Raw genomic sequence first — 17,536 nt, forward strand, 5'->3', positions numbered from 1 at the left:
CCCGGAACTCAGCAGAAAATCCTATTCGGCGGGCGGGGTGGGGGAGGCCGAGAATAACTTTAAAGCTATCACCAATTGGAAAAATGGAAACATTGGACCAAAGATTTTTAACCTGTATCTTGTGTGTCACATTCTTAGTGCTTTCTTCTGTAGCCCGTATCTGAGACACAGCTCTGAGCGGGGTGGTTGTGTAGTTCAGAGGGCACAGGTTGTGGCGGCAGGGTTTTCCCCATTTGGAGTGTCTGAAGAGTTGAAGCAGCTGGCAGGCCTTGCTGCTTTAGCGCAGGGAGTCTTGTTAAGTCAGCCCTTTGCTGATTTGGTAATGTGATGGGTGCTGCAGGCCAGCTGAGGCTGAATTTCTGGTTTTCAGGAACAGAAACAGTATAGAAGATTGAGAGGATAAAAACGATGTGTGGCTGGTATACTGAGAATAAAACTGATTGTAATATTTAATGAGAGACCTATATTAAAATTAGCAAGAGAAAAATTACAAAAATTATTTTGACAAACAAGTTTGAAATACTCTGAAAAGTTGGTGTCCTTAAAATATATTACAGAAAAGGTAATGGATTTTGGTGCTTTTTATTTATTTAGCAGTGCTGGGGATCAAACCCAGAGTCTTCCAAGTGCCGGGCAAGTGCTGTACCGCTGAGCTACACCCCAGCCCCTACTGCGTTTACATACTGACAGGAGAATTTGTGGGAGGCCATTTTGAGTAATGTTGCCATCATAGAACCAAAGGGTTGTCCGTCCCATCTGCTGACTTATTTTCTCATAGACCCTCATAAGGAAGGTAGTTTGTATGCTGGAGGATGTTGCGGGGGTAGGGGGGCACAGGGAGGGGCTTGGTCGCTTTGTGTGAGGCTGTTCTCTGTGACGCCCATGCCATTCTGGGTGTTCAGTGGGTGAGTGGCGGCTCTGGACAGTGGAGGCTGTCTTGTGCCAGGCATGGTGCCCAGCAGTTTCCTACATAATTTCATCATATCCTCATAAAGCCCTCTCACGATAGGAATTATGTTTATTCTCCAGAAGAGGAAAATAGGCTCAGACTGCCTACCTGGTAGAAACCAGGACGCCATCCCCAGAGCCCAGTCTCATGGCTGTGTGATGAAACTTGCTCCTGTTCCTGCAGAGCAGGGGACCAGCTGCCCAACTGACTGGATACCGAAGGCCAAAGGCTGAAGACAGTGTCTACCTTATGCGTCGTCTCATTGTTCCTGTCATCCACACTTTTTTAAGATCAAACCTATTCTCATTTGATCTCTGTGTTCAGTCACTATCTTCCTAAGCTCCCAGATAGCCTTGGAAACCATGCCTCTGTCTTCCACAGGGCCACCCAGGAGCACCTGGAACCCGGGTCACGCCGGCCCTGTGGCACTCTGTTTGCAGAATCTCTGCACTCTCTGGCATTCCTCCTAGCCACCTGTTACTTCTGCTCATGAAGACTCACCCCATCTTCAGAAATTTACATTGATTGCTCAGCAGAGTGGTACCTACCTGTAATCCCAGCACTAGGGAGGCTGAGACTGGAGGATTTCCCTGAGTTCAAGGCCAGCATGGGCTACATAGTGAGTTGAAGACCAGCCTGAGCTGGGGAGATGGCTCAGTAGAATAAGCGCTTGTCAGGCAAGGGTCTGAGTTCAATCCCCAGTTCTGCCAAAAAAGAAAAAAAAAAATTATATTCAGTATTTAAGATCATAATGGAAGTGTGGCTTCTATTTGGTCAGTGATTTTGTTTCTTTATTAATAGATATCTGAGTGTCTACCATGTAAAACAAGCCTTTATGAGTATGAATCTCTGACTGATTTTTTTTACCATTTGAGTTGAAATCTCAAGAATTATCTAGCATTGGCCAGGGGAGGTAGTACATGTCACCTAGCATCATTCTCAAGAACATATTCTGCTGAAACTCCACATGTATGGTATTTAAGTAATGACAAAGTTCAGAATAGGTTCTTGCTCTCCTGAAACGTATGTCTTAAAAATTGTCTCATTTTTATGTTCAGCAGTTTGAAATTAGTTTCTTAAAAAAATTAAACTAGATCAATGTGTATTTTGTTATACTGCCCTTGGAAATCTTGCTTTTGTAGAATATACTCATTGTTGTCTAGGTAACTCAGGCTGCACACGGTGATGTATCCCAAGTGGTTGAACTCGCCTGTGCAGCACAGCACTGACCTTGCCTCCTCTGGTGTCTCTGCAGTGTGTGTTCTACTCTGGGCGACTGCTTTGAGAGGGACTTCAGCAGACTGGACCATATCTGGAGGAGTTTGATCAGATGAGGACTTAGGGAAATAAAAGTTGGAGAGACATTTTGTCCCAAAGCTAAGGATTCATTCCAAGCAGAATCGTGTAGCGGTGTATCCTATCACCTGGTGAGGTCCTCCAGGACATACTGAGCAGGTTTAAGCTGACATTCCAGCAATTTTATAGAGAGGGTTATTATTAAAGGTAAAATAATAGTTTTTTCATGAACTCCTAAGACTTTTCCTTTTTTTTTTTTTTTTTTTTTTTTTTTGAGAGGGTGTCATTATGCAGTTCAGGCTGGCTTTGAGCTCATTTTGTAGCCCAGGCTGATCTCAAACTGATGATGATCTTCCTGCTTTATTTTATTTTATTTTTTTATTTTTTTGGTGGAACTGGGGATTGAACTCAGGCCTTTTCACTTGCCAGGGAAGCTCTTATTCCACTGAGCCATCTCCCCGGCCCTCCTGCTTTATAAACGTTTGTTTTTTATATTTTGGGGTTTTGCCTTTTCTTTAGTACTGGGACTGGGCCTGAGACTTTCTCACTGAGCTACATCCTCCGCCCCTTTCTCTAAGCTGCCCGTGGTGGGCTCCGACTTGTGGTCCTCTTGCCTCACCCTCTCAGTCAGGGGATTGCAAAACTGTGCCACTCCACCTAGTTTTCCTGTCTTTCCTCGTCAAATTTCGGAAACCCTTGCTTACCCTTGCCTTCATCATATGACCTTTCCTTGGTTTGTGAGTGTTAATGTTGCACCTTAATTCACTTCCTCTCACGTAGATGTCCAGTGCCCTGGCAACCTTGTCAACAGGCCGCCCCTCCTCCAGTGGAGCTCAGTGTGCCTTTGTGTTGCATCTTGGGGGTCCGGACCTGTGTCCTGCTGGTCCCTTTCCTTCTCTTTGTGTCGGTAAGGGGAGTGTGTTGAGGGTATTAGTAGCAGTGTGTCTTTTACTGTAATAATTTTTTCAACATAGACATTCACTGTGTATTTGATCACACTTTGTGTCAGGGAGTGACTGGGTCGACTCCTCTCAACAGCAACTATGAAGCTGGTGTGCCTGCTCCAGTCAGTTCCCACTGCTTCCCATGCCGTGTAGCCACTGATGCTGAGGAGTTTTTGTGTTTAAGGTTATTTTCTGGGTCTCTTTGAGACACTTAGCACCCCCCACCATCCAGGCTGAAATGTACTTGCACAGACCAGGATGGCTGCAGGCTGCAGGATGTCGTGAAGGTAGAGCTGTGTGGCCTTGCAGGAGCCTGCAGAGGGAAAGTGTGAGCTGGGACATGCGCTTTCTCTCCTGCCATCACTTGTGGGTTCTCAGTGAGACCGCAGCACTCTCTGGTTCTTATAGATGATCAGTTCAGCACCAGTGTTGTAGCAGAAAACTCTGTCCCAATTTATGACTCATTCCTGTAAAGTTAAGGGTTGCAAGAACAGTAAAGATGAGCTTTGCCACTTGAGACAGAGCAGGAATTTGTTTCAAGCTGCTCCACTGTGAAGCAGATAGGAGCTGTTAGTAGCCAGTGTGTGAAGGTACCAGCATTGATAGCAGCCAGTCACTTTGAAAGGCTTCCTTTGTGGCATGCTTATCTAAATTATCCTTTTGATTGATCTGTGTCTGTTCAACTCCTTTAGAAGATTGTGCTCATTCTTCAGCGTTGCAGTGTAAGCCTGCGAAAGCAGAGCCAGTTAGAAGAGGGAAGAGCTGGCAGGGTTGCATGGGACTTGCTTGCTTTCCTTCTCGGGTCTCAGTGTTGAAGAAGCCACGGTGACCAGTTTCAGATGCCCCCGGGAAGGCATCTATTACACATTCTAAACAATTCCTAAGGAGCAAAAAGGGCCTAGGTTCTAACCATTTAGACAGGTTTTTTTGTTTTGTTTTGTTTTTACATTCTTGGGTGCAATTTTTTCCAAATACGTCACAAGGTAACTTTCCCAAGTTTGTCTGTAATAGAATAATGATGCAGGCCCTCAAAGTATTTAAAACTTGCCCAGAAAATTATTCAAGCTGACAATTTTATTAACAACTCAAATAACTAACAATTGGGAGCCTGCCCATTAGCTCACTTGTTTAAGCACCTGCTCATGCAAATGCAATCTGGTACAGGATACTGTGGTTTGAAACCCACCTCCACCTGCCTTACCAGACCCACCCTTAAGGCAGGCTGAGCCAGCCAAAAAAAACTTCTCAAATTACTAACAATGACTAGGCAAAATGCTCACCCAGTGGACATAGTTGGAGTTACCATCCAGTCTTTTTGAAGATGTGCTACTGATTTGTAGTGTCTTTTCAGTATTCCCACAGATCTCTTTAATTTTTTTTTTTTTTTTTTTTTTTTTTTTTGCTCCGAATACCTTCAGGGCAGGTTTGGCTGGCTTAAGTTGTGGGGATCCAACCACAGCAACCTGAGCCTGACTGCTTTGTTGAAGCAGCCACTTAAAGAACTGAGCTAAGGGGCAGGCCCCTCTTTAAGTTTTTTGACCCTTCTTCTCCCATAGTAGTGGAGATTAAACTCAGGGCCTTTGCATTGCTACATCCCTAGCCCATTCTTCATTCGTTCATTCATTCCTTCATTCCTTCATTCATTCATTTATTCATTTTACTTTGAAACAAATTGCTGGTCTTGAACTTGGCAATCCTCCAATCCTCCACCTTAGTCTTGCTGAGTACTGGGATTACAGGCATATGCCACCATGCCCAGCTAAATCTCTTTAGTTTTGAGTTGAAGATTTGCAAGTGATAATCCCAGATTGTGTCCTCTTCACTAAAAAAGGCAGAAGGGTTACTACAGGCAGACAGCTGAGCTCCCCTCCCCTCCACAGCCCGTGCTTCCCACAGCACTTCCTGTCCCCACACAGGGGCAGATGGCACCAGGTGTAGTATACTTGTCTAATTTGGTATAGCTTCTGCACATACCACTGTTAGGCTTTTCGTTGGAATACACTAAAGTGACAAGTTATTGGGAAAGATGGCGTCTGTGGAGGGGTACCATGTTCACAGAGTGGCAACTCCCTCAGCGCTGTTGTGTGGTACTGCTGACATTAACAGTGTGACAGTTGTGGAAGTGGAATTGTTTCATGTGTCGATTTTGTATCCTGTGACCTTACTAAACTTACTTACATTAATATTTTATGTGTAGATTCTGTTTTCAATGACTAGGATTCTGCATTTTAAATCTTTTTAACTTCTTACTGTGAAGTGTTCTCTTCTCTTTTATTCCTCTTCCTCTTCTCTTTTCTCTTCCTCCCTCTTCTTCTTCCTTTTCTCTTCAGTACCAGAAATCGAAGTAGGACCTTACAGCAATCTCAAAAAGATGCAGAATAGCCAAGCACCTTTTCTTTTCCTACACTGTTGTAGTGAGTTGCCAGCACTGGCCCAACACCTTCCTGTGCTGCAGGTATAGTTCCTGCAGATACAGAAGGCCCTTCCTCAGGCTCCTGCAGCATGGCAACGTGGAACCAGTCCTGTGGCCTAGCCCAGGCCCTGTGTCACTTCCCAGGCACCCCAGCAACCATATTTATTACATTCCCCAGTCACATCTCTCTCGTGTTCTGTGGCTTGTCGCCTTATGACCTTCACACCTCAGCTGACTGCTATGGTTTGGAGGATGAACATCTCCCAGAAGTGCATGACTTAAGAGCCTGGTCCCCAGGGGCACTGCTGGGATGTGTTGGGGGCTCGCACAGGGTCCTTGCACCCTTGGGAACAAGTCTTTGGCGGGGTGTGGGACCTGGGCCCTTCCTCTTCAACTCCCTTTGCTTTTGGTTGTGAGCCAAGCAGATGCTGGGTTGCATACTCCTGTCATGGTGTGCTGCCTCCTTAGAAGATCTTGAGCCAGAAGCAGGGAAGCCCACATCCATAGACTAGAATGAGCCAAGGTAAAACTTTTCTCCATAAAAAGATAAGGTGTCTCATATATTATCATAGCAACAGGACTAATAATCCAAGCTGACTAATAGTTACTTGTTAGCTGAGTCTCATTCATACCCCATGATTTCTTTTTTTTTTTTTTTTTTTTTTTTTTTTTGCGGAACTGGGGATTGAACTCAGATCCTTGTGTTTGCCAGTCAAGCACTCATCCTCCTGAGCCATCTCCCCGGCTCCCCCATGATTTCTTGTGGGTGGACTGGATCATGCAGCTTTGGCAGGGATAACACGGGAGGTGTGCTGTGTTCTCGAGTGGCCTATTACTTGGCACAGACTTGGCCTGTATCTGGTGAGACCACCTTGACCACTTGATCCAGGAGGTGTCTGACAGGCTTCTCCACAGTGAGGAGCTTTTTGAAGCCAGTTGCACAGTGACTTTGGGTTTATTCATGTATATCAGCGTGGGCTCCCGTGTGGGTTTTCTCCAATCCTGCTATTACTTCCTGTGATGTGTACCCTGCTCCAGATTGGCCAATGGGGACCGCTCCTGTCCTTGGACACGTCTCCATCACCCGTTGAGGGAGAGCCTCCGTGCTTCAGGCAGATCTGAGCTGCACATGGTCTCTCCCTGCCCCAGGCTTACACCAGACCTTTCCCCAGGGTTTGTGCATGAACTGTTGTCGTGTGTTTGCAGTCCTGCTGGTCCCTGTGTGGGCAGGGCTGGGGCTCTGTCCCTCGCTGATGGGCCGTTCTCCATGAGCCTCTGCTTACTACTCCCACACCCCTGACCGCTTGGTTTTTATATCCCATCTGTGACACTTTTGTGTGCACAAGCCCTTCCCATCAGTCAGCCTTTTTTATTTTTAAAATGTATGTAGGCTATGTATATGTTCATGGTACAGATTTTGAAAAAGCATAGAAGAATGTAAAGTTGCAGAGCCCTGTTCTTTGGAACCAGCTACTGTTCCGTTCATTGTGGTCTTCATAGCCTACATGATCACATGCATACACAGACATGCACCACGCGCACGTGTGTGCGCCACTCCCACCACAGGCGTGCCTGTGTGCATCTGCCCCCACACGCACATGCACCTGCTACACGCTCCCCAGCAATATACACAACCTGCATGTGCACACACTCCCCACACATGGTGGCAAGTGTGTTCTTCTGTATCTTTTTTTTCCAGCAACCTTACTCTTTGTAACTTTGCCTAGACTCTCATTGTCTACCTATACCAAAATTTATTAGGGAGTTCTATACTGGTAGAGTTAGAATATGTTTAACTATTTGCTATTAGAAGCATTGTAACAAATACTTTCTACACACTATTTGCACCTGAAAAATACATTTTTAATTTTAAAAAATGTTATTTGTACATGTTTTCAGTACATAATGATTGCATTCGTTATAAGGAGTTAATATAAGAATTTGACACATTTAAATTCTTTTTTTTTTTTTTTTTTGGTGGAACCGAGGATTGAACTCAGACCCTTGTGCTTGCCAAGGAAGCACTTATTCCACTGAGCCATCTCCCTGGCCCCTCGAATTTGACACATTTAACCTAAAAGTTAAACACTTTTTAAGAGTGGAATTTTTATTTATTTATGTATCTTTTTATTTATTTGTGGAACTGGGGATTGAACTCAGGCCCTTGCGCCTGCCAGGGAAGCACTTATTCTACTGAACCATCTTCCTGGCCCAGGAGTGAAATTTTTAGAATAGTGGTGTCCATTTACAGCAGTGATGGAGCACGTCGGCCTGCCCCCCCCCAAGCATACACTGTACCCCACCAGTCCTCTGTGAACGTGCCTGTTTCCCACATTCTCCACAGTGTACTTTCAGACTCGTGAGTTTTGCCGATCTGATAAGAAAAAGCACAAAAAAGCTCTCAGTGCTATCTGGATTTGCATATCTGTAATTGTGAGCTGTGAGCTTTCATGTGCTGAGCATAATTTTTGCTCCTGTGTTTGTGGACAGCCTGTCCTTTGCCCATTTTTTTTTTCTTTCCTTTTCTGTTTCCTGTCCACTGTGAAGGACAGAGATGACCAGGCAGGAGAGAAGATACACAGGGACAGCCACCGTGGCCCGGGAGCTCCATGCACTCCACAGCCTGGATGCTTCCTGGTGTGTGTTTAGTGTGAAACCCTTTTACTAGCTGATCCTTGCGGTCCAGTGTGTGGCAAAGAAATTACTTCTTTGAGGTAGATACTGTAAATTTTTTCCTGTCTTTGAAGAAGCCTCTGATTTTACAGTGCTTCTGCACACATACTTTTATTGTTTGAGGCAGGGTTTCACTGTGTGGTCTGGGCTGGCCTTAAACTAGCTACTGCACAGGCTGCCCTAATCTCAGGACTGCTGCCTCAGCCTGGGTGGCGTTCCTTGTGCAGGCAGCAGCACACCGGGCTTTGGAGGGTTCTGTTTCTGTTTTGTGTTGTCATTAATAATCTCTTAAGCCTTCACTGTGGTTTCTGTCTCCTGGTGTGTTCTGAAAATGATGGCTCAGGGTTAGCTCATTGCAGTGCCTCCAATAGATGTCTTTGTTTAACTATTACTTACTTTAAATTTACTGTGCTATAAAGCATGAGGTAAGGTTACTGCCTGTTCTTCCCCCCATACTGATAATATTATTGAGTTATCATTTTCTCCCTCAGTGATTGTTTTATTTTGTTTTTATATTTTTGAGACAGGAACTTGCTGTGGCTCAGGCAGACCTTGAACTCACTGTGTGACCCAGGATGGCCTCCAGGTCACAGCAGTCCTCCTACCTCAGCTTCTGAGGTGCTGGGATTACGGGTGTGCACCAGCACATCTGGCCTCCTCCCCGGCATTAAACATCATTGTTACCAGATATGTCAGTATTTCTTATATTTGAGTGTATTTCTTCACTTCTTGTTTTGTTCTATTGATTTGCCTGTGCAGACATTCACCACTGACACTTTTTTTTTTTTTTGCAGAACAGGGATTGAACTCAGGCCCTTGCACTTGCCAGGGAAGCTCTTATTCTACTAAGCCATCTCCCCAGCCCCACATTTAATTACTAAGATTTTTTTCAATAATTTTAATTCTTGGTTGGGCATGGCAGCGCACACCTATAATCCCGTTTGGGAGGCTAAGTCAAGAAGATCCCTGGGAGTTCAAGGCCAGTCTGAACTTTATGGTGAGACCCTGTCTCAAAAAATAGAAGTAATAATAATAATTTTAATTCTTACATACATCTAGTCCTCTTTTTCTTTCTCAGAATTTTCTTGGCCATTCTTCTTTTTTCTGCTGGTGCTAGGAATCAAGCCCAGGACTTGTGTACACTTCCACCACTGAGCTGAAGCCCCAGCTCTCTGTACATTTTTTTTTTATCCACTGATTTTGGGAATTTCTTTCTATGAAGTTGTCAGAGTTCTTATACAGTTCATATATCAATGCCTAATCTGGTGTATGGCTTGCTGCTGTTTTCTCTCAGTACATTGGCTGCCTTTTCCTCCATGGGCTGTTTCTTCTGCTATGCAGAAACTTTTCCATTTGATGTAGTTCCATTTGTGATCTGTTTTTGCTTTTGTTGCCTGAGATTTTGGAATGGTATCTAAATCACGAGGAAGGCTAATACCAGGGAGCTTTTGTTCTACATTTGCTTTTCAGAGTTTTATCATTTCAAGTCCTATATTTTGGTCTTTGCTCTATTTCATGTTGGTTTCTGTGCATGGTGTTTAAGTTCGGGGTACAGTTTTTTATTTTTTGTGTGGATATCAATTTCCCTAACATTATTTGTTGAAGAGCTCATTGTTGACTTAAGCTGTCTCCTTGATGAAAATTAGCTGACTATTATGCTTCAGTTTATTTCTGGTCTGTATGTTCTGTTCCATTGTCTCTGTTTAGTTTTATACCAGTTCTGTAATGTTTTGATTAATGTAGCTTTAAAATGTAATTGGCAGCTTGTCTTCTGGATGGTTAACAACCTAAGTTTGCAGACCAAAATTAGAGAAAAAGGAGGGCTACAAGGAATGCCAACATTTTGGCCCCAACCTTCTAAGGTCAATTAAGACTCAGGACATATGAGAACTTGTACTGTAACGTCATGTACCTCGGTAGTGTCCCAAATTTTCTGATCAAGAAGATTATGAGGCCAAAGAGGAGAGTGATCGATGACGTAGAGTGTGCCTAAGGAGAGTCACATGGGGAGAAGACACTCTCTCAGGCTTTCACAGAGAGCACATTGGCCAAGCAATGGCCGTGACTCATCCACATGGCTGCCGCTGACAAAGGTTCTACAATCTGAGGTACAGGATCTCAAGATAAATCCTGAGGACATTTCGCTGACCTTCTCAGACCAAAAAGCTACAACTCTTGTTGCATAGGTCCTGCTTTACCTTGGTCTTAACCATCCAGTAGAAAAGTATGAAGACGAAATATAGGAAATAAAGCCATGCTGTTATGTTGAGCTGTGGGGGACTCAGGTCAATAATTTCTGACATTGCCAGTTAAACAGAAGACCCAATGCTATTATGGGCTACTGGACTCTTTTAGAATATTTTGCTGAGTTTACACACCTATAATATTCAATAACGGAACTTAGAAAAAATGGGGTATACCGATGAATGTCCATTTTGTATCTGTGTATTCCAAGTGGTTAGGATAGATATATAGTTGCATTCTCTTAATGAAAGACTGATTTGTTCTAATGGTGTTTGTAAATAGGATCACAAGTCCACTTCTTGTACAGCAATTAACCACTAAGAAGAATATATGCAGTGTATTATTTGTTGAAACAGTACTTCCGATTGGATTTGAAACTGTCTCATTGCTGTTTATCAATAAAACTTTGAAAAAAAATAAAATGTAATTGGCGATCAGGCCTACTAATTCAGAAACGATGGAAATGAAGGAAGAAGAAAGCCCCTTCCCTCCCTCAGCTCACTGCCGTGATGGTGGTCACTTCAACAGTTTGGTGTAGTTTTCAGATTTATTATGTAAGTGTGTAAATTGGATGCATTTCCTTTCCACTGACCTGTATGTTTTGGACTTCACTCCATGCTAGTACAGAGAGGTCTGTATTTTTCTCAGGGTGGCATCATTTTCCCTTGCAGGTGTCTGTTACTTACTTACTGGTCCTTTACTGAATTTCGCTTTTGCGATACGGGGATTGAGCTCAGGGGCTTTGTGCTTGCCAGGCAGGCACTTGTGCTCGGAGCCATATCCCTGGCCCCAAACTTTCTCTTTTGTAGTTAACTGTGTGCAGCTCATGAGAATATATGGAAGGAAAAGTTATAGAAGCGGGCTTATGAGGAAAAAGAAACGCATGCTGCACATTTTTTAAGTATTTGCAAATTTTCCCCCAAGAGGCCACATTAATTTACGCTGTCCCCAGAGCCCTGAGGCAGTGACTGTTTTGTCATCATTCTTTCAACCCTTTGACAGATGAACAGTAAATCCCACTGCTTTAATTGATCCTGTTATTGGAGGGATGTAGTACTTTTTAATGACTAGGGGCCATTATTTCTTAATTGAATTCAAAAGAACTCAAGATATGTTAGTTTCCCATGTGGTTCTAGATGGTGACTTTGTTAGATGTCTTTTTGTTCAAAACTTTTCCATCTCTGTGCAGCTAAATCTGTTAGTCAGCTTTTGTGTTCTGCTTGGGAAGACTTTTTCCCAGGATTATACAGTCTCCATTGTATTCTGGTCTAAATTCATGTTTCTTTTTTTTTTTTTTTTTTTTGTAAATTCATGTTTCTTCTGATTAGAGAGCAGCCTCTCCACCTTTTTTCTGAACTGTCCATGATCTTCTTGCTGATGTGAACATTATCAATAAAAAGCATTCCCTGAGATTCCATGTAAATAGAGACTGTGACTCAGCTTTTTAGCAGGCATCAACATTACTTGATAAGATGAACGCCAATGCTTTAAAACATAGTAGAGCACCCAGATGTGGTGGCACACGCTGGTAAACCCAGCACTCTAGAAGGCTGAGGCATGAAAATTGGAAATTTGAGTCCAGCCCGAACAACTTAGTGAGCTCCTGTCTTGAAATGAAGAGGACTAGTAATGATGCAAAACCCTGAGCTCAATCCCCAGTGGCATAAAAAACAACATGGGTCAGAAATATAACTCAGGGATACAGCACCTGCCTGGCAAGCAAGAGGTAGTGAGTTCAACTACCAATACCAAAAAAAAAAAAAAAAAAAGCACTAAGAATATGAGATGGAAGTGTTTCAGCTTTCTGTAGTTTGCTATCAGTTCCTAAACGCCAACTCCTGATATCGTATATTTGCCCTGTGATAGCTGGTGAATCTTATTATGAGGTGGAACAGTGAGGCAGTGATCTTTGAGGGATGGAGCTCATGCCCACGCCCCCTCGCGCTGCAGTTCTGGTCCTCATGCTGCCTCTCACCTGTTCCCCCACAGCCCAAGTGCGACGGCCAGGTTCTGCTGGCACAAGTGTGGAAGCATTTAAATCTGATCGAGTGTGACTACTTCGGGCTGCAGTTTCAGAACATCCAGTCCTACTGGGTATGTGCTTTTGATTTGTTTTGGGGAATGGGTTTTAGCAGTGTTGTAGTACATTCATGATGGGCCTGGTCCAGAACCTTTTGGGACCTGCTGCAATGATGTAAGCAAATAATTTGGTAATTGGCCATCATTCTTAGCAAAACTGTGCTATTAAAATGTTTTCTTTTCAGTTGCAGGGAATACTTGAATCTAACCCTGAATCTGAGTCCTCCCTTCTCAAACTGCCCCTTAGCATGTAGCTGGGGAAGCCCACGCTGCCAGAGTTACCATGGCAACTCTGGCCCCTCCCCCAGCCCTCCCCTTGAGCATTGTGAAGTGGTCTTGAGCAGACAGGCTGATTCTGGCTCGCTTTGCTCCACAGGTGTAACCTCAAAGTCATACAGTGTTAGTGTTTACAGAAGCACTTGTTGCAAAGAAACCAACATGAATGAGCCCCTTGCTTGAGAGAGCCCTCTGCTCCTGTTGCACAGCTGGCCTCCCTGGGACTCTGCTCTGTCACTGTTCACGAATGCAGTGTGTGCCAAGCTTGTGTTTGGTGCTAACATGCATGCACACGTGCTTACTGGGACCTGCTCTGGGCATGGGGCATCCCGGCTGACAGCAGTTTCAGTGTGCTCCCGTGTGGCTAACTCTCCTGACAGTTTATCAAGATGCCAAAATATTCCTGTCATGCCACCAGGGAGGCTGAGGCAGGAGGATCATCCAAAGTTCAAGGCCAGGGACCAGGGAGATGGATCAGTAGAATAAGCGTTTCTCTGGCAAACGCAAGGGCCTGAGTTCAATCCCCTGTTCTGCCAAAAAAAAAAAAAAAAAGTTCAAGGCCAGCCTGAAGTGTGCAGTGAGATCTTGTCTTAAAAAAAAAAAAAAAATCCTGTCATAAATATTTCTCTTAATTATAAATATCTTTGTATTCCATGCCATACTTATTAATGGGAGAAATTGTTTAATAGATTTTTTTTCTCTTCTGTTAAATCCTCTTTAGATTTGGCTTGAACCTATGAAACCTATCATTAGACAAATACGAAGTAAGTTCCATGTTTAATTCTTTAAAATTCTGTTCATTTAAACTGCTTTCTTCTGAACCGTTCTGGACTCTAGGTTGTCTCCGTTTATCATCGCCTCTGTAAGAGGTGGTGACATGATCACTGGCAGTGGGTAGACTTGAAAATCACTTTGCTGTTTAGTTTAAACCATAGTATGGTTGAGAAGGGATAACAGCTCAACTAAGATACTTCTAGGTGACTTGATTCAAATTTAGAAGTCACTGCCAGGGATATGGCTCAGTGGTATGAAACTTGCCTACTGTGTGTGACATCTTGGGTTCAATACCCAAAAAACAAAAGGAGTCACAGGATTTTTTGCTTGATAGTTTAATTTTTTACCAATATGCAAAACAATTTATAGGTTATGAAAAGACATTGAGATGCCTTTAAAAGTAGTATTTTAATAAAATCATTAATGTAAAATTATAAGCAGAATTCTGTATTTTTATTAGTTTCCTTATTAAATTTAAAATTTAAAAAGGCATTGTAATGCTTCCTAGTTTTATATCATCTTGAACACCTAAGTATAGTTATCTAAACCATTTTTTTGAGAACTAAATAGATGAGAAAAGATTACGTGAAAGTAAAGTTCTGATAACCTAAGGCTGTTTCTCATAGCATTTTAGAAAATAACTTTTCTAGCCCAGGCATGGTGGAGCACATCTATAATCCCAGTAATCAGAAGGCTGAGGCAGAAAGATTGTTGGAAGTTTGAGACCCGCCTGGGCTACAAAGTAAGCTCAAGACCAGTCTGAGCTGCGTAGCAAGACCCTGTCTCAGAAACACAAAAAAAGAAAAATGAAAATGACTCTTCTTTAAAAAAAAAGAAAAAGAAAGATTGAAAATTACATGGTCATCCTACTCTTAAATTTCTTTTTTTTTTTTTTTTTTTCAAAGTTTTATTGACAAACAGATAGCAATGAGACAGTTTCAAATCATATCGGAAGGACAGTTTCAACAAATTTATCGGAAGGACAGTTTCAACAAATTTAAATTTCAATGACATGAAGATATTCAGGCCAGCTGTATCACATCCCTTTTTCTTTGGGTTTTTTTTGGGGGGGGTTTGTTTTTTGAACTGGGAATCGAACTCAGGACCTTGTGCTTGCCGGGAAGGCACTGTGCTGCTGATCTATATCCCTAGCCCTGTTCATTTTATGGTAATCAGATTGCTCTGGCTCTTTCTTTTCTTTTCTTTCTTTCTTTCTTTCTTTTTTTTTTTTTTTGGCAGAACCAGGGGTTGAACTCAGGGATTGAACTCAACTTGCGCTTGCCATGAAAGCGCTTATTCTATTGAGCCATCTCCCTGGCCCCGCCCCGGTTCATTATAGTAAGGGGTTGTGATATTTTCTTTTCACTTATGTACAGCAGGAGTTCCAAAATAATGTTTTTCTGTTACTATAGTTAATTGGTATAAACACCTTTACTTTATCTTTTTACCCTGAAATATAAATAGGCATATATTTTAATTTTTTATTTTTCTCAGTACTTTGAACTCAAGTCCTCAAGCATACCAGGCAGCATTGTACCACTGAATTACATCCCCAGTCCTATATTTAACAATTTTATTGGACAAATTTCTATTTTTAAGGGTCCCTTTAATAATCTCTCCTAATAGTAAAAGATAGGAAATTTCTCTTTGATATATGTGATTGGACATGGGGAGATGGATCAATAGAATAAGTGCTTGCCTGGCAAGCATAAGGGCCTGAATTCAATCCCTGGTTCCGCAAAAAAAAAAAAAAAAAATTAAGATATATGTGATTGGAACTTAGTACTCATAAATTTATGTATAGGAAATTTTGTAACTTTTTTTAAAAATTGTTTTAACAGTCCATTTGAAAATACCAGCTTAGTTATGTAATAATGCATGGAGAAAATACAAATAGAATAACTTCATTTTAAAGTTTAAAGTTTTTCATTTTGTAGGGCCAAAGAATGCAGTACTTCGGCTCGCTGTAAAGTTTTTCCCACCTGATCCTGGCCAGTTGCAAGAGGAATACACCAGGTAAGGAGCCCACATTGAACTGGACGGCTCTCGACTGGGACCTGGGAGTCACTCATCGGTCCTGAAGGATTGCGAGCCAGCAGTGCTGTGAAGGGTTATGTGAGGCAGTGTACGTATGAAAACTAGTCAGCATCTAGTAATTAAAACGTGCACCGTGGCAGTTGACCCTCGCTCAAATGTTACCAGAATTTAGAAGAAATTTCAGGTACAGGCCTGAGCATAAGAGGAGGAATGGTGTTTACAGTGATGTTGGCCAGATCATTTCCAGACATGTTTGAAGTTCCTCGGACCACGTGTGGTGATGATGCCAGCTTCCCGAGGCTGAGGCAAGAGGGTTGCAAGTTCGAGCCCAGCCTGGGCGTTTTAATGAAATCCTGTCCCAGAGCAAGAAAGAGACCAAAAATATAGCTCAATGTGAACCTTCTGGGTGGAATGCCCAGTACTAAAAAAAAAGAAGTTCTGTCTACTTTCAACAAAATTTACATAATTGGGAGAAGTATCTGGTGCGATGATCCTTATGAATATGTAGAATAAAACTATTTTGGGTAATTTATTTTGTCACTTCCGTTAACTTGAGGTTGCCCTTTTGCGAACATGACTAAAGGAAATGGTAAGAGTGCCTGTCTGAGCGGGGCCATCATGGAGAGTTCTGTTACCCTTCTGTAGCATGCATTTGCTCGTTTTGTGCTGGGGAACAATACCACGGCTGGGAGCTCCAGGCCACAGATAGGTGAAGAACGGTGCCAGCACCCTGCAAGTTCTGCAGCACAGTGACTCAGCTCTAGGCCCCAGTGAGCGAACGGGGCTGCCAAGCAGACCACCCATCTTGTGTACTCCTGCTGAGAGGTCCTGCAGGTCATAGCAGCATCAGCTGCGAGGAACAGGGCGGGCCCATTGGTGCAGACTGTCCCTGCGCAGAAGGGCGCTGAGCCCGTGTGCAGGGTGCGAACAGAGAGCTTGCCTCAGCAGCACAGCACGGGTCGCTGAGCAGGTACCCGAGCCGGGTGCATGGCACACACCTGTAGTCCCGCACTCAGAAGGCTGGGGCAGAGGATCACTGAGTCCAAGACCAGCCTGGCCTACGAAGTGAGCCCCAGGCCACCTGAACGGCATAGTGAGACCTATCTCAGAGGCCAAAGCAACTGAGCACTCATGAGTTAGGGAAGCACAGTGCCCTCAGGTTTAGGCTCCTGGGGCTCGGTCTCAGGACTCAGACTAGAGGGCAGTTTTACATTTACTTCCTTCTCCCTCATTTTTATGCAGAAAGTTCTTATCTATTTAAAAAGTACAGGTTTGCCAGCTGCCGCCCAGGGTCTGATCCCTGTGGTGCCACGCCGGCCCCACCCCCAGCGCATGCTGAGATGGCTACCGAGACTAGGCGTGGTGGTGTGCCCCTGTAGTCCCAGCTCCTGGGAGGCTGAACACAGGAGAATCACTACGAATCTGATCTACGGAATGAGTCCCTGTAGACCCTGTAGATCCTTGCTAAAATACAAAAACAAAACAACAAAAAAAAATACATGCTTGTGCCTGGCGAGGAGACACAGGCCTGAAGTCCCAGCGCTCAGGAAGCCTCTGAGACAGGAGCATCGCTGTGAGGGAGTCAGCCAACTGTATGGCAAGACCTGTCTCAACCCTCACCCCCAAAAAGAGTACACGTTTACACCAAAAGAAAAAATTATCATTTAACATTATGTAAGCAGCCAGGGATATAGCTCAGTGGGATGGCGCCTGCCTGGCAAGTGCAAGGTCGCGAGTTCATTTCCCAATACTAAAAATATAAAGCTATGCAGTTTACAGAGCAGAAGTCCCTGCCCTATCCACTCACCCTGTTCTCCAGGTAAATGCTGACGCTGGTATAGGAGGCTCCGA

The 17,536-nt window shown here is 43.5% G+C and overlaps 1 protein-coding gene across 7 annotated transcripts in view; it reads left to right on the forward strand.

Annotated features, from left to right (window-relative positions):
- Farp2 (FERM, ARH/RhoGEF and pleckstrin domain protein 2) overlaps positions 1 to 17,536 on the forward strand; it is a 130,373-nt gene that overhangs the window by 48,539 nt on the left and 64,298 nt on the right. For all 7 annotated transcript variants that reach the window (XM_023722125.1, XM_023722122.1, XM_023722124.1 and 4 more), the window contains 3 exons: positions 12,509 to 12,613; positions 13,596 to 13,638; positions 15,586 to 15,664. In XM_023722125.1, the coding sequence (XP_023577893.1) occupies positions 12,509 to 12,613; positions 13,596 to 13,638; positions 15,586 to 15,664 (227 nt within the window). The remainder of the gene's footprint in view (positions 1 to 12,508; positions 12,614 to 13,595; positions 13,639 to 15,585; positions 15,665 to 17,536) is intronic.

Source organism: Octodon degus, unplaced genomic scaffold, assembly GCF_000260255.1.
Source record: "Octodon degus isolate 3935 unplaced genomic scaffold, OctDeg1.0 scaffold00089, whole genome shotgun sequence".
Lineage (NCBI taxonomy): Eukaryota > Metazoa > Chordata > Mammalia > Rodentia > Octodontidae > Octodon > Octodon degus.